This window comes from Cavia porcellus, unplaced genomic scaffold (assembly GCF_034190915.1).
Source record: "Cavia porcellus strain 051 isolate PalLab524CR breed Dunkin Hartley unplaced genomic scaffold, mCavPor4.1 scaffold_4, whole genome shotgun sequence".
NCBI classification, from domain to species: Eukaryota; Metazoa; Chordata; class Mammalia; order Rodentia; family Caviidae; genus Cavia; species Cavia porcellus.
Window position 1 is genome coordinate 41,806,582 of NW_026947487.1, and position 16,414 is coordinate 41,822,995.

Consider the following 16,414-nt stretch of genomic DNA (forward strand, 5'->3'; position numbering starts at 1 on the left):
AGACAACATTTTGTTGTCTGTTAATGAAAATGAGAAAACAAAGAAAGGGGATAAATAGACCAAGAATTGGGAAATAAGTTCTGGTATTTCCCCAAGAATGTCTTGGTGGCCCCTTATAATGAAATTGCTCTTACAGTCAATCACGCCAACCTATAGCTTTCCAAAGATGAGAGTCAGCAGGAGGATCACTGCACATTTGAGGTTACCCTGGGCTACAAAGTGAGTTCAAAACCAGGATGAACTACATAGCAAGATTATCAACAAAAATAAAAACAAAAACACAAAATTCAACCAAACAAAAAACAAAACAAATAACAACAAAGAATCTGTTATATTTAATTTCTCATTTACACTATTTTCCTCTTAACAAGGTCAACAATTATGTTGCATGTTTTAGACTCTTACCATTATTAATAAATTCAATAGAATTATTTTAGTAACTATTACTTTAACACCATTTCCTTTATGTTTAACCTGGAAACAACACTACATGTAGAATTTAGGTATCTCAATTATTGAGAGTTAACTGACCTGGCTAAACCACCTCACTTCAGAGTTTTACCTGGTTACAGGCTGTGTGAGAAGGACTCTGGGAGACCCTCAAGCCACACAATGTTTCAGGAGTGGGATCTTCCGGAGCATCTCAGTCTTAGAGACTAGAATCTACCTGGGAGACACTAAGCTACATTCAAAATACTTACGGTAGAAGTTGGGAAGATGGCAGATCAATAAGCAGCAAAGTAAAGAGCCTCTGTGAGAGAAACAGCTCAGATGCTGGAACATAGCATCCTGAAGAAGACTAGACAGAAGGAGATGGATTCTCTCAACCGGGGGGGGGGGGGGGGGGAAGTGTTGCGAAGAAGGAAAAAAAAAAGAAAATAAAAACATGGATGGAAGGCTGCAGCCAGATGCGCTCTCACCAGAGTCAGTCCTACTGTGTATGAAATACTGCTGGAATCTGAAGATGTGCGGTCATGGTGAAGTTGGGGGTTGGCAAGCCCACGGGTCTCAGTAGGAGGACGTGGTCACGGAGGGGAGAGGTGGAGTGGAGAACAGCACAGTCCTCCCGCAGCAGTGGGTGATTGGCCAGGCAACATTTTGAAGTCTGGCAGGACAAGCCCGGAACCAGAACTGCAGCAGCTTGTCAGCCACTCCTAGCACAGAGCAGATTGGTGAGAATTGCTTGGACTGAGTTCTTCCCCTGTGTGTTATCCAATTACCAAGGATGAGGTTTCCTTTAAGCTATCCCTAACTGATGCTGTCCACCAGGCACACAACTAATATAATGAAAACTCCCAGTGATTGACCAGCTCAGAGGGGAGGTGCCAGCCTGCCCTGCCCTTGCTTGTACTTCAGTAGTCACCAGCAGATGGCGGGGGCGGGGGGGATCCTAGTCAGCATGCTTCAGAGCAATCGTAACCAATACAAGAAGTGCCAGGGATCCCTGTTATCACTTGTCAGGAAGAAACCATAAACATGACAAGAGGAAAAAAAGGAAGTCTCCAGCCTCCAACCCAAATAATACTGGCCCAGGAGAGGTAAACACAGAAGAGATTGGGGGTTGCACACCTGCAGTTTCTGAAGAAGCATCTGACGTAAAGAAATATCTTCATGACATTATAAAAGAACTCAAAACAGAAATACTAATACAAGTAAAGGAAGATATAAGAAAAATAATAAAAGAAATGCTATACCTCTCAAGAAGACACAGATGGAAGACTAGAAGAGCATAGAAAAAGGAGGGAAACCTTTGATGAAGAATATTTTAAAAAATCTAGAATACATGAAACAGATTCAAAGACATTACCAGAACATTAAAAATGCCATTAAAAGCTGGCAAAACTGCTTGAAAGAAACTCAAGATAGACTATCATATCTTGAAGACAGGTTTGCAATGTGTGATCATGAAAGGAAAGATCTCTTTAAAAACAAAAAACAAACAAACAAACAAACAAACAAAAAAAACCAAGGAACCAAGAAGTATTAATACAAAGACCAGAGGATGACAAGAGGAAATGTGAGTGAAAAAGTAGGGGTAAACACAAATGAAATACAAACTCTTATTTACAGAAATAATTAAAACTTCCCAAGCATAGGAAAAGGAAATGATATACAGATATATGAGGCATACAGAACTCCAGCCAGCTACAACTAAAACAGATCTACACCCAGACATATAATAAAGATCCCAGAAATTCAACACACACAAAGCTGTCAGAGAAAAGAAACAGGATCACCTATAAAGGAAAAACCATCAGAATCACGACAGACTTCTTGACACGAACCATCAAATCAAGAAGAGCTTGAAGTACTCCAAGCCCTGAAAGAAAATAACCTCCAACTCAGACTGATGTACCCTGAAAAACTATCTCTGAAAATTAATGGAGAAACAAGAGGTTTCCATGAGAAAGAGGAATTGGGGGAGTTTGTGATCACCAATCCAATCCTACAAAAAAAAAAAAAATACTAAAGGACATTCTAGAGATAGAGAGAAAAAAAGATCATGGTTTCAGGAACAGCAGCAGAGGGGGCTCATTGAATGGGGCAGACAGTAGAATGAAGGGGAGAAGTACACAACCAATGACAGAAAAATAGCATGGCACAGAGGAGGCAAAGAAAGTTGGCCATAATCACTAACATAGATGGCCTCGATATACTAATAAAAAGAAACACAGACAGAATGGATCAGGAGATAGGCTCCATCAAGATGCTCTATATAAGAAATATAATTAACCTGAAAGAGGGCCTATGGACTGAAAGTCCAAGATGAGAAAACAATGCTCTATGTGACAGGGAACCAGAAAAAAGTGGGGGTAGCTCACCTATCAATTGCAGATTGGTTATAAAGACATAACACTTACACAATGTAGAACTATTCAGCTATAAGGAAGGAAATCCCTGAGGCTCTTGTAGGTAAACAGACACAATTTAAGATCAAGCTCAGAGGCAAAAAGTTTCAGAACCACTTAGGTACATAGTGGGTGGCTTCTCTAATCTAAAAAATAAAGGAGTTAGTGGGATACAAAATGTAAATGTACCCTGTGAAAGTGAAAGGGAAGAAACTGTCTAAAAAGGGAAGGCAGAGGACATTGTTAATCTTGTATCATGATTTGAAACCCATATTGTTTTCACCGCTGTTTAGTTCTGTTATATTCTGTTCCAGTTTGTCTACTTGTACTAGATTTGATGGCAAAGACAGCTATTCCAAAAATAGCAGGATATACTATGGCAACCATTTTTGATTTCCTATTAACTTAATTTGAAGCCCTGTTTTGCTTTCACTGTCTTGTTTTGACTGATTTTATTTGAATCTGTTTTGTTTGATTGTTGTCTTGTTTTGGCTGATTCATTTGAATCTGTTATTTTTGATAGTATCAAGTCTGAGAGTATAAGCAACTATTCTGAAGACAGTAAGATTCACTATGGTACCCAATCTAGTTTGAGTATTACCCTCTTTTGAAGCCCTATAATGTCTCTAATGTTTTGTTTTTATTGATTTTGTTCTGTACTGCTCTGTTCAATTTTATTGTGCCTGATGATATGGGCAGTTCTATTTTCGATAAGAAGAGACATCATGATAACCATTGTAGATCACCTAGTATTATGGTTTTAAATCATGTACTATGTTCATCCTTTTGCTTTGAATGATCCCATTTTGGTTTTTTTTTTTCCTCTCATTTGGTTTTATTCTTTTCGAAATAAAAAAAAAGAACTTAGGTATCACTGAGCTGATATTCCAACTTGTTAATGATCTGCCATCAGACTGCACAAGCACTTTGTTTCATTTACATATAAAATGGTGCGACACCTAAGGAATTTAAAAGTTCAAAACTGACAATAATAATTTTTAGATGGTACACTAATAAAAAGCAGCGCCAAATAAGGCCACAAAATATGCACAGAGAAAAAACAGATTGAGGGTAAATGAGATTCCAGGTGAGAGAAAAGTTGATATTGGATTTTTTTAAAAACTATCATGAAACCCTAACACATTAATCTACCCTATTTTTATCTGATTACTACAACTGAAATTACTATGCAAATCTAAAGATAATATTTTCTTGATAATCTGAAAGATTACTAACCTGTCAAGATTCCTCATACTGTCCACTTCTGTTTCTTGGTACTTTCCTTCCCTACCACCTGGCTAAATTCTATCATTCACTCAACCCCAGCATTCATCACTGCAAATGCTGTTCTCTATCTCTGAAATACTGATGAGGTGACTTTTTTATGTGTTCATGTTGTATGTGTCCCTATTAAAGCTCTCATCACCTAATAGTGTACTTTACTATCTTGCTGTCTCCGTATAATAGGGTTCTAAGAACACAGGTCACGTTTATTTATCTTTGCATTACCAATAAGCAGTGCCCAGCATGTATGACTGAAATGATGATTATTAAATAATGATTTTAAAATATTGAAGGTATACCTGAGGTCTTCATTAAATAAATTATTAAATCATAAAACAGGTTAACTTCAAGGCTGCTTGAGCCAAAGAGGGTCCAGTAAATCAACACTTAATTTGAAACTGTTTATCTTACATTTATACTCAGGAATAAAACCATGAACTATTTAATCACCCAGAGTAAAAATTTTTCTGTGTTTAATAGGTAAAGATTTCATCCTTAAGGTATTCCATGTTCCTATCATCAATTGTCTGTAGTGATAAGAAAATAACTTTGCTTTAGAACAATTAAGCCTTTAGCTTGTGCTACTAAAACTTGACTTATTTATATCTTTAATCTTTTTGTTTGTTTTATTTTTTGAGATAGCATTTCACTGTGTAGTTCAGGCTGGCCTCAAACTCTTGGCAATTCTTTTGCCTTACAGATGTTTTAGTTTTTTTAACTTCTCTAATAAATACATTAATAAATACTTGGTAATACTGTGAAAGATATACATTTGTAAGTGTATATATGCCAAACACACATAAAACAGGAATTACTCTGTCTTATAGTGAAATGAAAACATATTGGTTACTAGACTTTTTGAGGGAAAGTATTAAAAATCTCTTTAAGAGCAAATATACCCTGGATAATGAAAATGTAATACTGCAGGTCAGTATACACTTATAATGTGTATCATAAAGAGTGAACCTTAATATTAATTATGGACTTTGGATAATAATCATGATATATTATTTTAGTCAACAATTGCAATAAATGCATCATTCTAGTAGGGAATGCTGACAATAAAGGAAAGCTATTCATATGAAGGCAGGAAATAAACAGGAAATTTCTGTACTTTTTGCTCACTTTTGCTGTAAACTTAAATGTAAATTCTAATTAAAAAGAATAAAAGTACTACTATTAGATGCAAAACTAAGTACTTCAAATAAATAAACATTAAAGGAAAGCCGTAACTGAACAATTTTTATTTCTTATTATAGTGCATTATTCAAACATTACTAATTAGATGAGTTTACTCACAATAAAGTATTAAGGCCTTATACTTCTGGAAATGAATACTTGAAATAGTTTCCATTAAATACCTTTCAAATTTAATGTTCACAATCACTTACCCAATTCAGCATTTAGTTAACTATTACCATTGAAGACAGTAAGGCCAATGTGTGCACATAAGTACAAACTTTGTATGTTAAATTTTGCACATTACTTACCTCTTTGCTTATAAATTGATAATTCTCCTACAGTTTCCAAAAACTGCCAAAATTTTTCATTGCTTTCTTCTGCCATAAATTCACTATTAAAAATAGTAATCAGTTAATGGAAATAAAAATGACTTAGACACTATAAATTATTTTTTAGAACTAAATAATGTATTATGACAATTACAAAATCTCTACAAACTAATGTCAAAATACTGACTTTCATAAACTGTAACACAAAAAGAAATTTATAATAGTTACCACAGGTATCATTTTGAACTACATGCATATAAAATACCAGGAAGTCTACATATGAAATTATTTTTGGCGTTTTTTTATAATCAACATTAAAAACTGGATAATTTACCTTCTCTCTTCATATGAAATATCACTGAGAAATATAATTTAATGATGATGAAGAGAGAGCATTATACAAGTCATTTACTTATTTACTTAAATCAGTAAAGACATTAATAAAACATTGGAAATGGATATATTACACTGAGCCTTTACCTTAAAACCTAAAGAAGCTTTCATTTTTTTGCACAAGAGTGAAAAGAAAAAATGGGCAGAAGCTTTTAGAAACTGTAAAATAAAGATTATTTGGTTCTATGCAGAACAAAGTATGGAACATTATGAACAAGAAAGAGCCACCAAGCAATGGTACACATCTTTTGTTATTGTCCTCTCTGTCTTTCTCTCTAGTCGTGATAAATTTTAACTAATGCTCAATATAAATGCAAAGCATTGAGGATGTACAACACACATACAGAGTAACTTATTCAAGTATGACATAGTCATTAAAGAGGAGAAAGGAAATGAAAAACATTCATTAATATAAACATGACAAAGACAGTAATTTAAGTAAGAAACTTCAAAACCACTACTGCTATTAGTGATTCCAATTCAATGGATTGAGGAAATAAAGGAAAGAGCAATAATAACCTATTTAGTGTTAATTAAAACACTAGATGTGAAAAAGGCACAAAAATTAAATAGGTGCAATACAATACTCCACTGCCTTGATCAAATAGCTATAGATATACTCAGTATAGGTTGAGTATTCCTCACATGAAATGCTTGGGACCAGAAATATTTCAGGTTTTCCTGGATTTTAGAATATTTGTGCATCCACAGAACAAACTATTTTGACGATGGAATTCAAGCTAAAACATGAAATTCATTTATGTTTTACTTACACATAACTTGAAGGTAACTTTATATTACATTTTTAGTGTACCTTTATTTTGTACCCTCTCACATAAAGTTAGGTATGGAATTCTCCATTTGTGGTGTCAGTATGACACTCAAAAAGCTTTGGAGTATTTCAGATTGGGGATACTCAACTTGTACTGTGAATCATAGGTAAAAGTACGATCCTTCAAAGTAATCATCATAACAAAGTACTTACACTTATTTCCTCAATATACCACTGCCTTTAAGCACGTTTGGAAATCTTCTGGAATACAGATCTCTATGCCAGGCTTCAACTGAAATGATTGAGTCCCATCTATGAATCACATGCCTAACCTATGCAGCAAAGGACTGTCAAGTCAGTCTTGGCCTCCTTCCAGACCACATATTCCCAGAATTTCCTAAGGTTGGTATTTTTTATTATATGAATAGATTAAGAAGCTTCCAAATTATCAACTGTTGGCTCCTTTTTCCTTAACTATTCCTTTTTTTATGTCTTTCCTCTCTACAAGCAGCAAGGATAAATCCACCAGCATCTTCAACTTTAATTCTGTTTGGAAATCTCAGTCAACTATCTTGAGTTCACTGCTTCAATTTGTTTTCTACCAACTAGAGACTGCAACCTACCCAGTATTTTGCTGCTAAATAACAAGGGCCACCTTTCTTTTGGATTCTAATAGCATATACCTCAATTACTTCTGAGCCCTTGCGAGAATTCACAGCAATGTTTGTATTTCTATCAACATCTTGTCAATGCTATGTATTTTTCAAGGTGACAGCAGGTAGTTCTATCACACTTTTTTCTTTTTTGTAAGTCTTCATTACAATTATCCTTAATGCCAAAATTTTCATGTGGTAGTCTCCTCAAGGTTGCCTGAATTTTTCCTAGCACATTTTTCAAAAATTTTCTAGCCTTTGTTCAATTCTACAGTTACTTTATATTTTTAGGTATTTGTTACAGCAAAATCCCACTTTTTCACATCAAGATCTGTATTAGTTTCCTAGAGACTTTATAACAAATTATCAAAAAAACTAAGTGGGTTGAAACAAAAGGAATTTATTCTCTCAAGATTCTGGGAAAGCATCCAAAAATTAAAGTGTTGAAAAAGCTGCATTCCTTCTGAGGCTCTAGGGTGGGCTCCTTCCTTTCCTCTTGTAGCTCAGATGGTTTCACTTTTCTTGGCTTGAGGATGATTAACTCCATTCTCTAACTTGAACTTCATGTGGCCTTCTCCTTGACTCTCGTCTTTTCATCAGTCTCTTACAAGGACATTTTCAAGTCCACCCAGAAAACTCAGCATTAACCAACCATCCTTCATTACAGTTGCAAAGACCTCTTAACCACATAAGGTGCCATTCATAGGTTTGGAAGTTAGAATGTGGACATATCTTCGAGGGGACCAGCTTTCCATCCACCACAAGAAATAAGGTTGGTAAATCATACTTGAGCTGGATTGGGAAGGACTCAGACTGGCAGTGTCCTACAGGAATTACAACCCAGACTCCTAAGCCAATTAGAAACTAAGACACTGCAACTATAAGCCTAAGGTTGGATAATTCAGACTGATTTGGAACTAAGTATGGGCTCAGACAGATGTAGAGAAGCTCTGGGAGAGATGGGGAAAGGATTGTACAAGGCAACATATATATGCCAGAATCATTTAACAAAAACTGCATTAGCATCAAGGAAATGCAATGCATTAGGATAATGACGTTTCTTTTTAAGATCACTCACTGTTGCTCTGGTGAACGAACAAAAGAGATTGGCTTAAAACTGCTAAGTATGTCTGGAGTAATTGTTGTATCTTCTGTTCTGATGACCTATATGACTGTTTTTGTGCCAATACCATGCTGTTTTTATCACTGTAGCTTTGCAGTGTAACTTGAACTCTATGATGGTGATGCTTCTTGAGTTGCTCTTGTTGCCCAGTTTTGTTTTTTGCTATTCTAGGTCTCTTCTGGTTCCATAAGAATTGATAAAGAAAGCATTTATACACAATGGAGTATTACCCTGCCACAAAGAAGGAAAAACTCCATTTGTGGAATGGATCCGTCTTAAATCAGACACACAAGCTTAAATATCACATGGTTTCTCTTACATAAGAAACCCAAAATATAAATTAAAAAATAAAAGACAGATGATAGGAAATAGATATATTTTTTGCAAAAAAGAAGACCAAGAATGGGGGAAAGGGGCAGGGAGAGATGAAAGGGATGAAGAATTAAGATGTGTTATATATCAACTATCACTTGGAATATGACCAATATGTACAGCAATGGCATATCAATAAAGTTAGAAAACAAACCCAACCAACTTTCAGGCTGGCTAAGAGCAAGAAGCTTCTACTTTTGCTTCCTAGGCTATTAAAAGACAAGTTTCATTCCTGCAGAATCACTGACACCTCCTGAACTAATTATGGTGGAAAAGATAAAATAATGACAATAATTTGTGAGCTGCGAGCCTACTATGCGACCGTCTGCCTGTAATTACGAACCTAGGTGCTTCCAGCAGACTCTGCTTTAGTGCCAGAAGGAAACGCCACATTTTTTTTCTCTGTCCCTCCTGTAAAGGGTTAATAAGATGCGCATGGAGTAAGGCAGGGGTGCATGGGTTTTAAACCCCGCAGGTGAGGCCCATAGCGGCACCGCGGCCTGGAAAGGCGCCGCCAGGGGGCGCTGCCGAGCAGCCCGCCCGCGCGGCCCGCAGGGTGATGCTCCAGGCGCCTACAGCTGCTAGCGGGCCGGGCGGGGGCCGGGCGGAGGCCGGGCTCTGAGGCGCCGCCTGCGTCCTGGGCCCCGCAGCCCGCCCTCTCCGCCCCAGGACCCGGCCCGTGCCCACCTCGCCTCCAGCAGCAGCGGGGTATCCGGCCATTTGGCAGCCAAGCGCGCCGTCACGGCCTTGGACGCGCAGGCCTTGCGGGCGGCCAGCAGCGTCAGCCACAGCGCCGTGGAGCCCAGAAGTAGCCTCACCGCCTTCGTGGCCTTGGCCAGTGCCATGGTCCGCGGGAGGGAGCGCACGCTGTGAGCGTCTGGTACCCGCCACGCTCCTCCGGGCGCACGGCCGCCCACTTCCGGCGGGAGTGCCGTGTCCGTGCCTCACGGCTCCGGCCGGGAGGGGCCGCGCGCATGCGTGTTGTGCTCTGGCGCCTTCGGGGGCGCGGGGATGCGGGGTCGCGGCGGGTGGGACTAGGATTCCTGAGGTTCTCGGGTTGCGGACGTGGGCTGGGGGCTGTGGGAGGCGGACTTAGGAGACCCGGAGATGCCCAAGCCAAGAAAATCAGGAGTCCCGGGGACCCTGTCCTCCTTTTACGAACCTCGCTGATTTGCCAGGGAATCTCAGACCTTAGCTGCTTACTGACTTTGTTAAAACTTTGAGCACTGGGTGTTGGCTAAGGTTTCTGAGGCTGTGAGTTTGGGGTGGGGCTCGAGAACTCGCATTTGAGTTCTGTCAAGTTCACATCTTGCAGACTGTAGGCCCGCCTCAGACCTACTGGGTCAAAACTGGGGATCCAGTTTAATGGGATCCCCAGATGATTCCCATAGATCCAAGGTTTGAAAGGCTGTGCTCAGAGCAGTTCAGGTGAAAGTGCATAGAACAGTGCTAGTAAGTGTCAGGTAACAAGAAGCAAGGATACTGTCTTTCTTCAAGGTGCCACAATGCTTATTATTTTGTATTTTTGATCCACTTTATATTTCTTAGAAGAGCTTGTTTTGGAAATTCTGCTCAGATAGCTCTGAGTTCCAAAGTTTAGCCTTCAATTCTTGATTTCTCCTGCTTGGTGGGCTCTGTCCCTCTTTTAAAGGTGATTAATTGTCATATTAGTGCTTGGATCTTCGCTTTAGATTTTGAGTTTAATATTTATTTCTCCTACTAAAAATAGTGTATTTTCTGAGGACTCATCTTACTCATTTTGGGCGTCCCTTTGCTGTACCTACAGTAACACTTGGTATGACATTGGAGAATCAGTGAATATTGAACATTCCTTATTTTATAGACAGGCATAACACTAAGGCCAATGAACATTTCTATCCATAATGCAGAGCACAAAAATATTTGAATCTTTTACAAGTATTGAACTATTTCTACTTATTTTTGAACTGATTTTTAAAATTGAAATTGTAGGAGAAAGGAAATGTCGACAAGGAATGTCTTACATGTCAGCATATCTTGTGGTTTCCAAAATTCTTCAAATGATTCGCCATATGTAAAGCACAAAAAAATACTATTACAAGATAAAATATAAATTGATACACATAATTGGAGTTGCAAATAGTAAGCATGCTATATTTCTCTTCTAAAGAGAATGAAATTAATAGAAGCCGAGCCACTTATTCACATAATTTTTACACATTTTTACTTATTTCTGTAATGCCTACACATTTTATTTTATGTAATACTTTCCTAGAAATTTAAATCAGTTTGGAACTGATTATATCCAGGCTTTTTTTTTTTTTTCTTATCTGAAGAGCAAAAGGATAGGACTGGTTAAGGTTCCTACTATTTGCAGTTTCTATGTGCAGATTTTTAAAACCTGCAAAAATTGAATAACTCAAAGGTCAAAGTATTCAAACATCCATTTTCAATAACCCGTTGACATATTGGCTGTGAACTGTATATACTTCTGAGAAATAATTGTACCTACTTTTTTTTTAATCAAAATACAATTCAGAGTTATTCACTTCAGGGTAATATGAATGAAAATTGATGATGATAGCAGTTTTCATTGTATGTGGAAGAAATGATTAATGAATGCTTTATAATAAGAATCTTGTGTTTAGTAGAATAAATCATCCTGAGTGTCTTTTTAGATACAGCAAAAATGCCAGGTATTTAATAATAATGGCACTGTGAGGATAGAGCTACTGCTAAACTATCTTATTATATAATAAAATCTTCATTTTCTGAGCCTCAATAAAGTGGCACAACTGAAATGATTTTTTAAAGACACAATATGTATATGTACTAATTTTATATGATGAATGTATTATGTACTGCAAACATAAAATGAGAGAGTAATAAAGGCGAGAAAAAAACCAAAAAGTTATCTGTAGGTTTTTCAAATTTCCTTTATTATTAGAAAGACCCTACTCTCACTTTTATTTGAAAATTTTGAACACACAATTTGGTACTCAGAGTGCGGTCATTGCTGTGACCATATCTAACCATGTGGTTCAAGAGCCTTTAGAAATGGCTTGTGGGCAGAGTTTGAAAAGGTTTGGAGATGTCGCCTAAATGTATAGACTGGAACAGCTTAGGCTGTTCTATAGAGGAGATTCTGGTCAGAGCTCAAGAGACCAGAAGCCTCCCAATAAAGACCAAGCTCATGAGGTTTCTGCTGGGAAAAAAGATCACATTGGTTGTTAGACTCCACATAGTATGTGTTATGGCTTGGCAGGAAGTTTGTTTGCATTTTGCTCGTGTCCAGAGGTTTTGCCTGAGGCTGAAATTAAGTGCAATGGACTGATTAATCTGGCAAAGAAAATTTTAAGGCAGTCAAATATTGAGTCAGTGACATGGCTCTTGTTAAAAGTATTTAGCCAGACTTATGATGCAAATCAAGAACAAAGAGCCCATCAGCATAATTTAAAATGTGGGTTTGGCCAAAAGAAAAACTCCAGTAAAGCTGTGGACGGTAAAGATAGAGCCAAAACCTGAAATGCTGAGAAGAAACAAAAGTATAAAAAAGATGGCCTGGGGCCATCCTGAAAAGCAGCAGGTCTTCACCTGTTAGAGCCTCAAACTGAAAAAAGTGAAAGAGTTTGCTCAGAGGAGAAAGCTGCAGAGTGCCACGTTCCTGAGTGGTGACAAAGGCCACAGGAGATTTCAGTATGGGGTGACACAGAGAAGCTTTTCCTCACAATCAGGTTCAGAGTGCTCAGTTAACCCGGCACTGACTCCTACAGCCAAAAAAAAAAAAGTCTGGCTACTCCTCAAACTGGCAGCAAACCTTGGCAGCATCCATACTGTGCTGGTTTTGTGTGCAAAAAACCCCAAAACAAAAACAACAAAACCACAAGTTCTGAGGGTGAGATGGCTTCTACCCCAATTGCAAAAGGCCTGGGAGGCCAAGCAGTGTTCTTCCGAGTGGGTAATATATAAAAACACAAGGATAAAGCCAAAGGTGCAGTAGAAACCCCAAAAGTTTAAAAAAGCCAAAACGTGGATCTTCCAAGAAAAGCTACAAAAACTGATCAAAGGGGGCTTAAGAGAAAAGCTGCAAGAGTTAAAATTCCTAATGGGGGGGGGAGCAATAATACCTCATTGTGGATTTGATTTGCATCTTCCTAATTGATCAAAGCAATTTCAAAACATAGGTTTTAGAACTAATTTCAGAGCAATATTGAGCTACACAAGACAGTAATTTCCACAGTTGTGTATGTGTAAGACAATCTTTTAGTCTCTCTTCATTCAGATCCTCTCTAAATATAACCCTTAAAAGGTTGAGTTGAGCTGATCAACACTTCTTAAAGAGTAACTGAAGCAAGCAAGAAATTATATATATATATATATATATTTTTTTTTTTTTAAATCATGAAACAAAATAAGTAGACTTGAGTTGCTATGGCAGCTCAGAAGTGTCCAGTCTTTTGTGTCTTGTTATCTACCATCTTTAATGCTTGAATTTTAACCTCATCATCACAGATGGGTCCTGTGTCTCTAGGCTTCACTAATACATTCCTGGCAGGAGTAGGAAACATCAAGGACAAAAGGCAAAACCTGGGTGCCAACGGAGCTGTTATATTTAACAAACCCCGGAGGGTCTATCAGATGGTTTTAGTCTGACCATTTATTAACCAGTTTTCTGCTCCATGGCAACCCCTAGCATGATGAGATGCGGGGAAATATAATTTTTATTTTTTTAGTGCGGCATATTTACTCTTTTTTTAAATTTTATTTAAGGAGAAAAGAAAAAAAAAAACAGTGAAAGGGTACAAGTTATACAGATTTACAGAAGAAAAAAATGAACAGTAGGAAATCACTAGTTAATGGATTACATATTGCCATCTTAGAAATAATTGTTCCAGTCACAAGACCAAAGCTTGTAGAGTGGACATTCCAACAATGATACTGCAAACAGTTCTGTTCAATGATCCAATAAAACTCTGTGATATCATTTTCTATCTTATACACTTAAATATACATGCAGTTATATAGTTTAGAGCACTTTCTTTTCCTCTCTTTTGTACCATGACTATTACACATTTTGGGTTTCATTGCTCCCACGGTTCTTATTTCTTTTTTGGAAGAGAGTAAAACCAAATGTGACATAACAGAACAGAATCGGTCAAGTCAAAAGGGTGGACATAATAGATAATATAAAAACATAATACAAGGTGATCAACAATGGTTACCATAATGCCTCCCACTATCTCTAATAGAATTGCCTATATCATTAGTTATAATATAATTGAACAAAACAGTAAAGAACAAAACCAAAACATTGGAGACATTGTAGGTCTTCAAAAGTAGATAAAAGTTAACGAGAATGGGCGTTATAATGAATCTCATTATCTTCACAGCTGATGCCTAAACTTTCGAACCTGATACTATCCAGCAAAACAGAATAGGGGACCATCAGTCAAAAACAAGATGGTGAGAGTAATACAGGGCTTCAAATCGAGATAATAGAAAGTCAAAGTGGGTTACTATATTATATCCTGCTATTTTTTCCCTTTAATTAAACGGATAAAAATAAAAAAGTAAATAATGGAGTGGAGATTGAGAAAAAAGAGGACATAACAGCGAAACAGTGCAGATCAGAACATAACCATTTAAGCAAAATAGTGTTTCACCAATAGATAATTCCGACCCAAAAGTAGTTACCATATTGACTCTTTCCTTGAAGTCCTTGAGTACAACTTCGTATACTGTAGCATTAAGTATATCAAAACAATGTAAAACCATTTAAGAGAATGACAGCATTACAGAGTATTTAGAATTGACTAACAGAAAATGAACAATGGTTTCTGTATAATCTCCTTGTCTTTAAAAGGTTTTTGCTTATACTATCGTACATAATAAAATCCAATAAGATACAACCTATTTAGACCATTGGAGACAGAAGGACAAAAGCTAGATGAGACTTCAAAACAAGATGATACTAAATCAGTATTACCTATTAAGATGTCATTTTCTCCAAAATAGCTGTTCCTATCATCTAATCTTCTCTGCCTCATTTCTGTTGAGCTCTTTTTCTGTCAGTAGCTGTCAGTTTGTCTTCTTTATTTTGTTCTCTGCTCCATTCGTTGTGGCCTCCCCGCCACCATTTCTGGGTTCTTTGTATTTTTATTTTTTTAGAATATCCTGCAATACTTTCTGTAGAGTTGAATTGGTGGTTGCAAATTCCCCCAGTTCCTCTTTATCCTGGAAGCACCTTGTTTTTCCGTCAATTTCCAGGGACAGTTGTGCAGGATATCTCAATCTTGGCTGGAGATTATTTTCTTTCAAAGCTTGAATTATTTCCCCCCACGCTCTTCGTGATTTGATGGTTTGTGCAGAGAAATCTGCTGTAATTCTGATGGGTGCTCCCTTGTAAGTGGTCTGTTTCTTGTCTCTTACAGCTTTTAATATTCTGTTCTTGTATTGAATTTCTGGAATTTTTATTATTATATGCCTGGGTGTTTCTCTGTTTGGGTTGTAGGTGGCTGGGGTCTTGTATGCCTCATACATCTGCGTATCTTTACCTTTTGCTAAATTAGGAAAATTCTCCTGGATTATTTCTGTGAGTAGCTTTTGTAGTTCACTTGTTTGTGTCCCTACTTCTTCTTTTATGTTCTTAATCCTTAAGTTATGGCTCCTCTTATCATCTTCTTGTCTTTGTATTATTGCTGTTTGTTTCTTTGTTATTTTTAAGAAGTTTTTCATTTCATTCTCCCATATTACAAGTCTGCCCTCCAGTTCAGATAGTCTGTCCTTAGTTTCTTTCAAGCTGTTATGCCAGTCTTCGATAGACTTCTTAGTATCTTGGTAGTCCCTTTGAACCTGCTTCACGTATTCTATGCTTTCTCTGTTTTCTCCATCAAACAATTCTCCCCTCTTTTTCTGTTCTTCCATTCCACCATCTGTTTTTTCCTGGGTGGTACTTAGCATTTCTCTAACTATTCTGCATACTTCTAGCTTCAGGTCGTTGATAACTTCATTCCTGAATTGGTCTATGAGGCTCTCTATATGGCGCTTAATGTCTATTGGTGCAGTGTCCGCTATTGCCTGTTCCTCAGAATTGGGGGCCGAGGAGCCTTTCTTGTTGCTGCCTTTTCCCATATTCTCTGTTCCTTATATATATGCAAGCTTACATAGGAGGCCCACCTTCCCTGCCTGTCAGCCACAGCCTGATCGAATCGCCCTGGCTAGGTATTCCCGCCCACCGCTGCGCACCAGGGAGTTATGGACGAGGCAGCCTATGCGGGAGTCGCCCCTCTGGGCCACCGTCAGGCTCTGGGATCTGAGTTGGGCTAGCCTACCGAGTCCGCCAGCAGCGTCACGCAGGCCAGGCACTTTTCACCAATCCCGTCCGAGAGGGGAATGTGTGGCTGGAGTTGCCACTGCGCCCTGCTCCCGCAGGACTGCCCGAGCCCAGAAAGTCCTCCGCTGGAGTCAAACTGTGGTAG

The 16,414-nt window shown here is 37.9% G+C and overlaps 1 protein-coding gene across 2 annotated transcripts in view; it reads right to left on the minus strand.

The window, feature by feature from the left end:
- The window catches only part of Uggt2 (UDP-glucose glycoprotein glucosyltransferase 2), a 194,240-nt gene extending 184,350 nt beyond the window's left edge, over window positions 1–9,890 (minus strand). Inside the window, exons 1-2 of one of the 2 annotated variants that reach the window (XR_010046872.1) lie at window positions 9,645–9,890; window positions 5,624–5,706 (exon numbers count right to left, since the gene is read on the minus strand). Coding sequence is in view for 1 of the 2 variants with exons in the window: in XM_063246946.1 (XP_063103016.1) it covers window positions 5,624–5,706; window positions 9,645–9,802 (241 nt within the window). In the remaining variant the exon portion in view is untranslated. The remainder of the gene's footprint in view (window positions 1–5,623; window positions 5,707–9,644) is intronic. The other variant, XM_063246946.1, reaches the window with a different exon arrangement.
- Window positions 9,891–16,414: the final 6,524 nt, after the last annotated feature.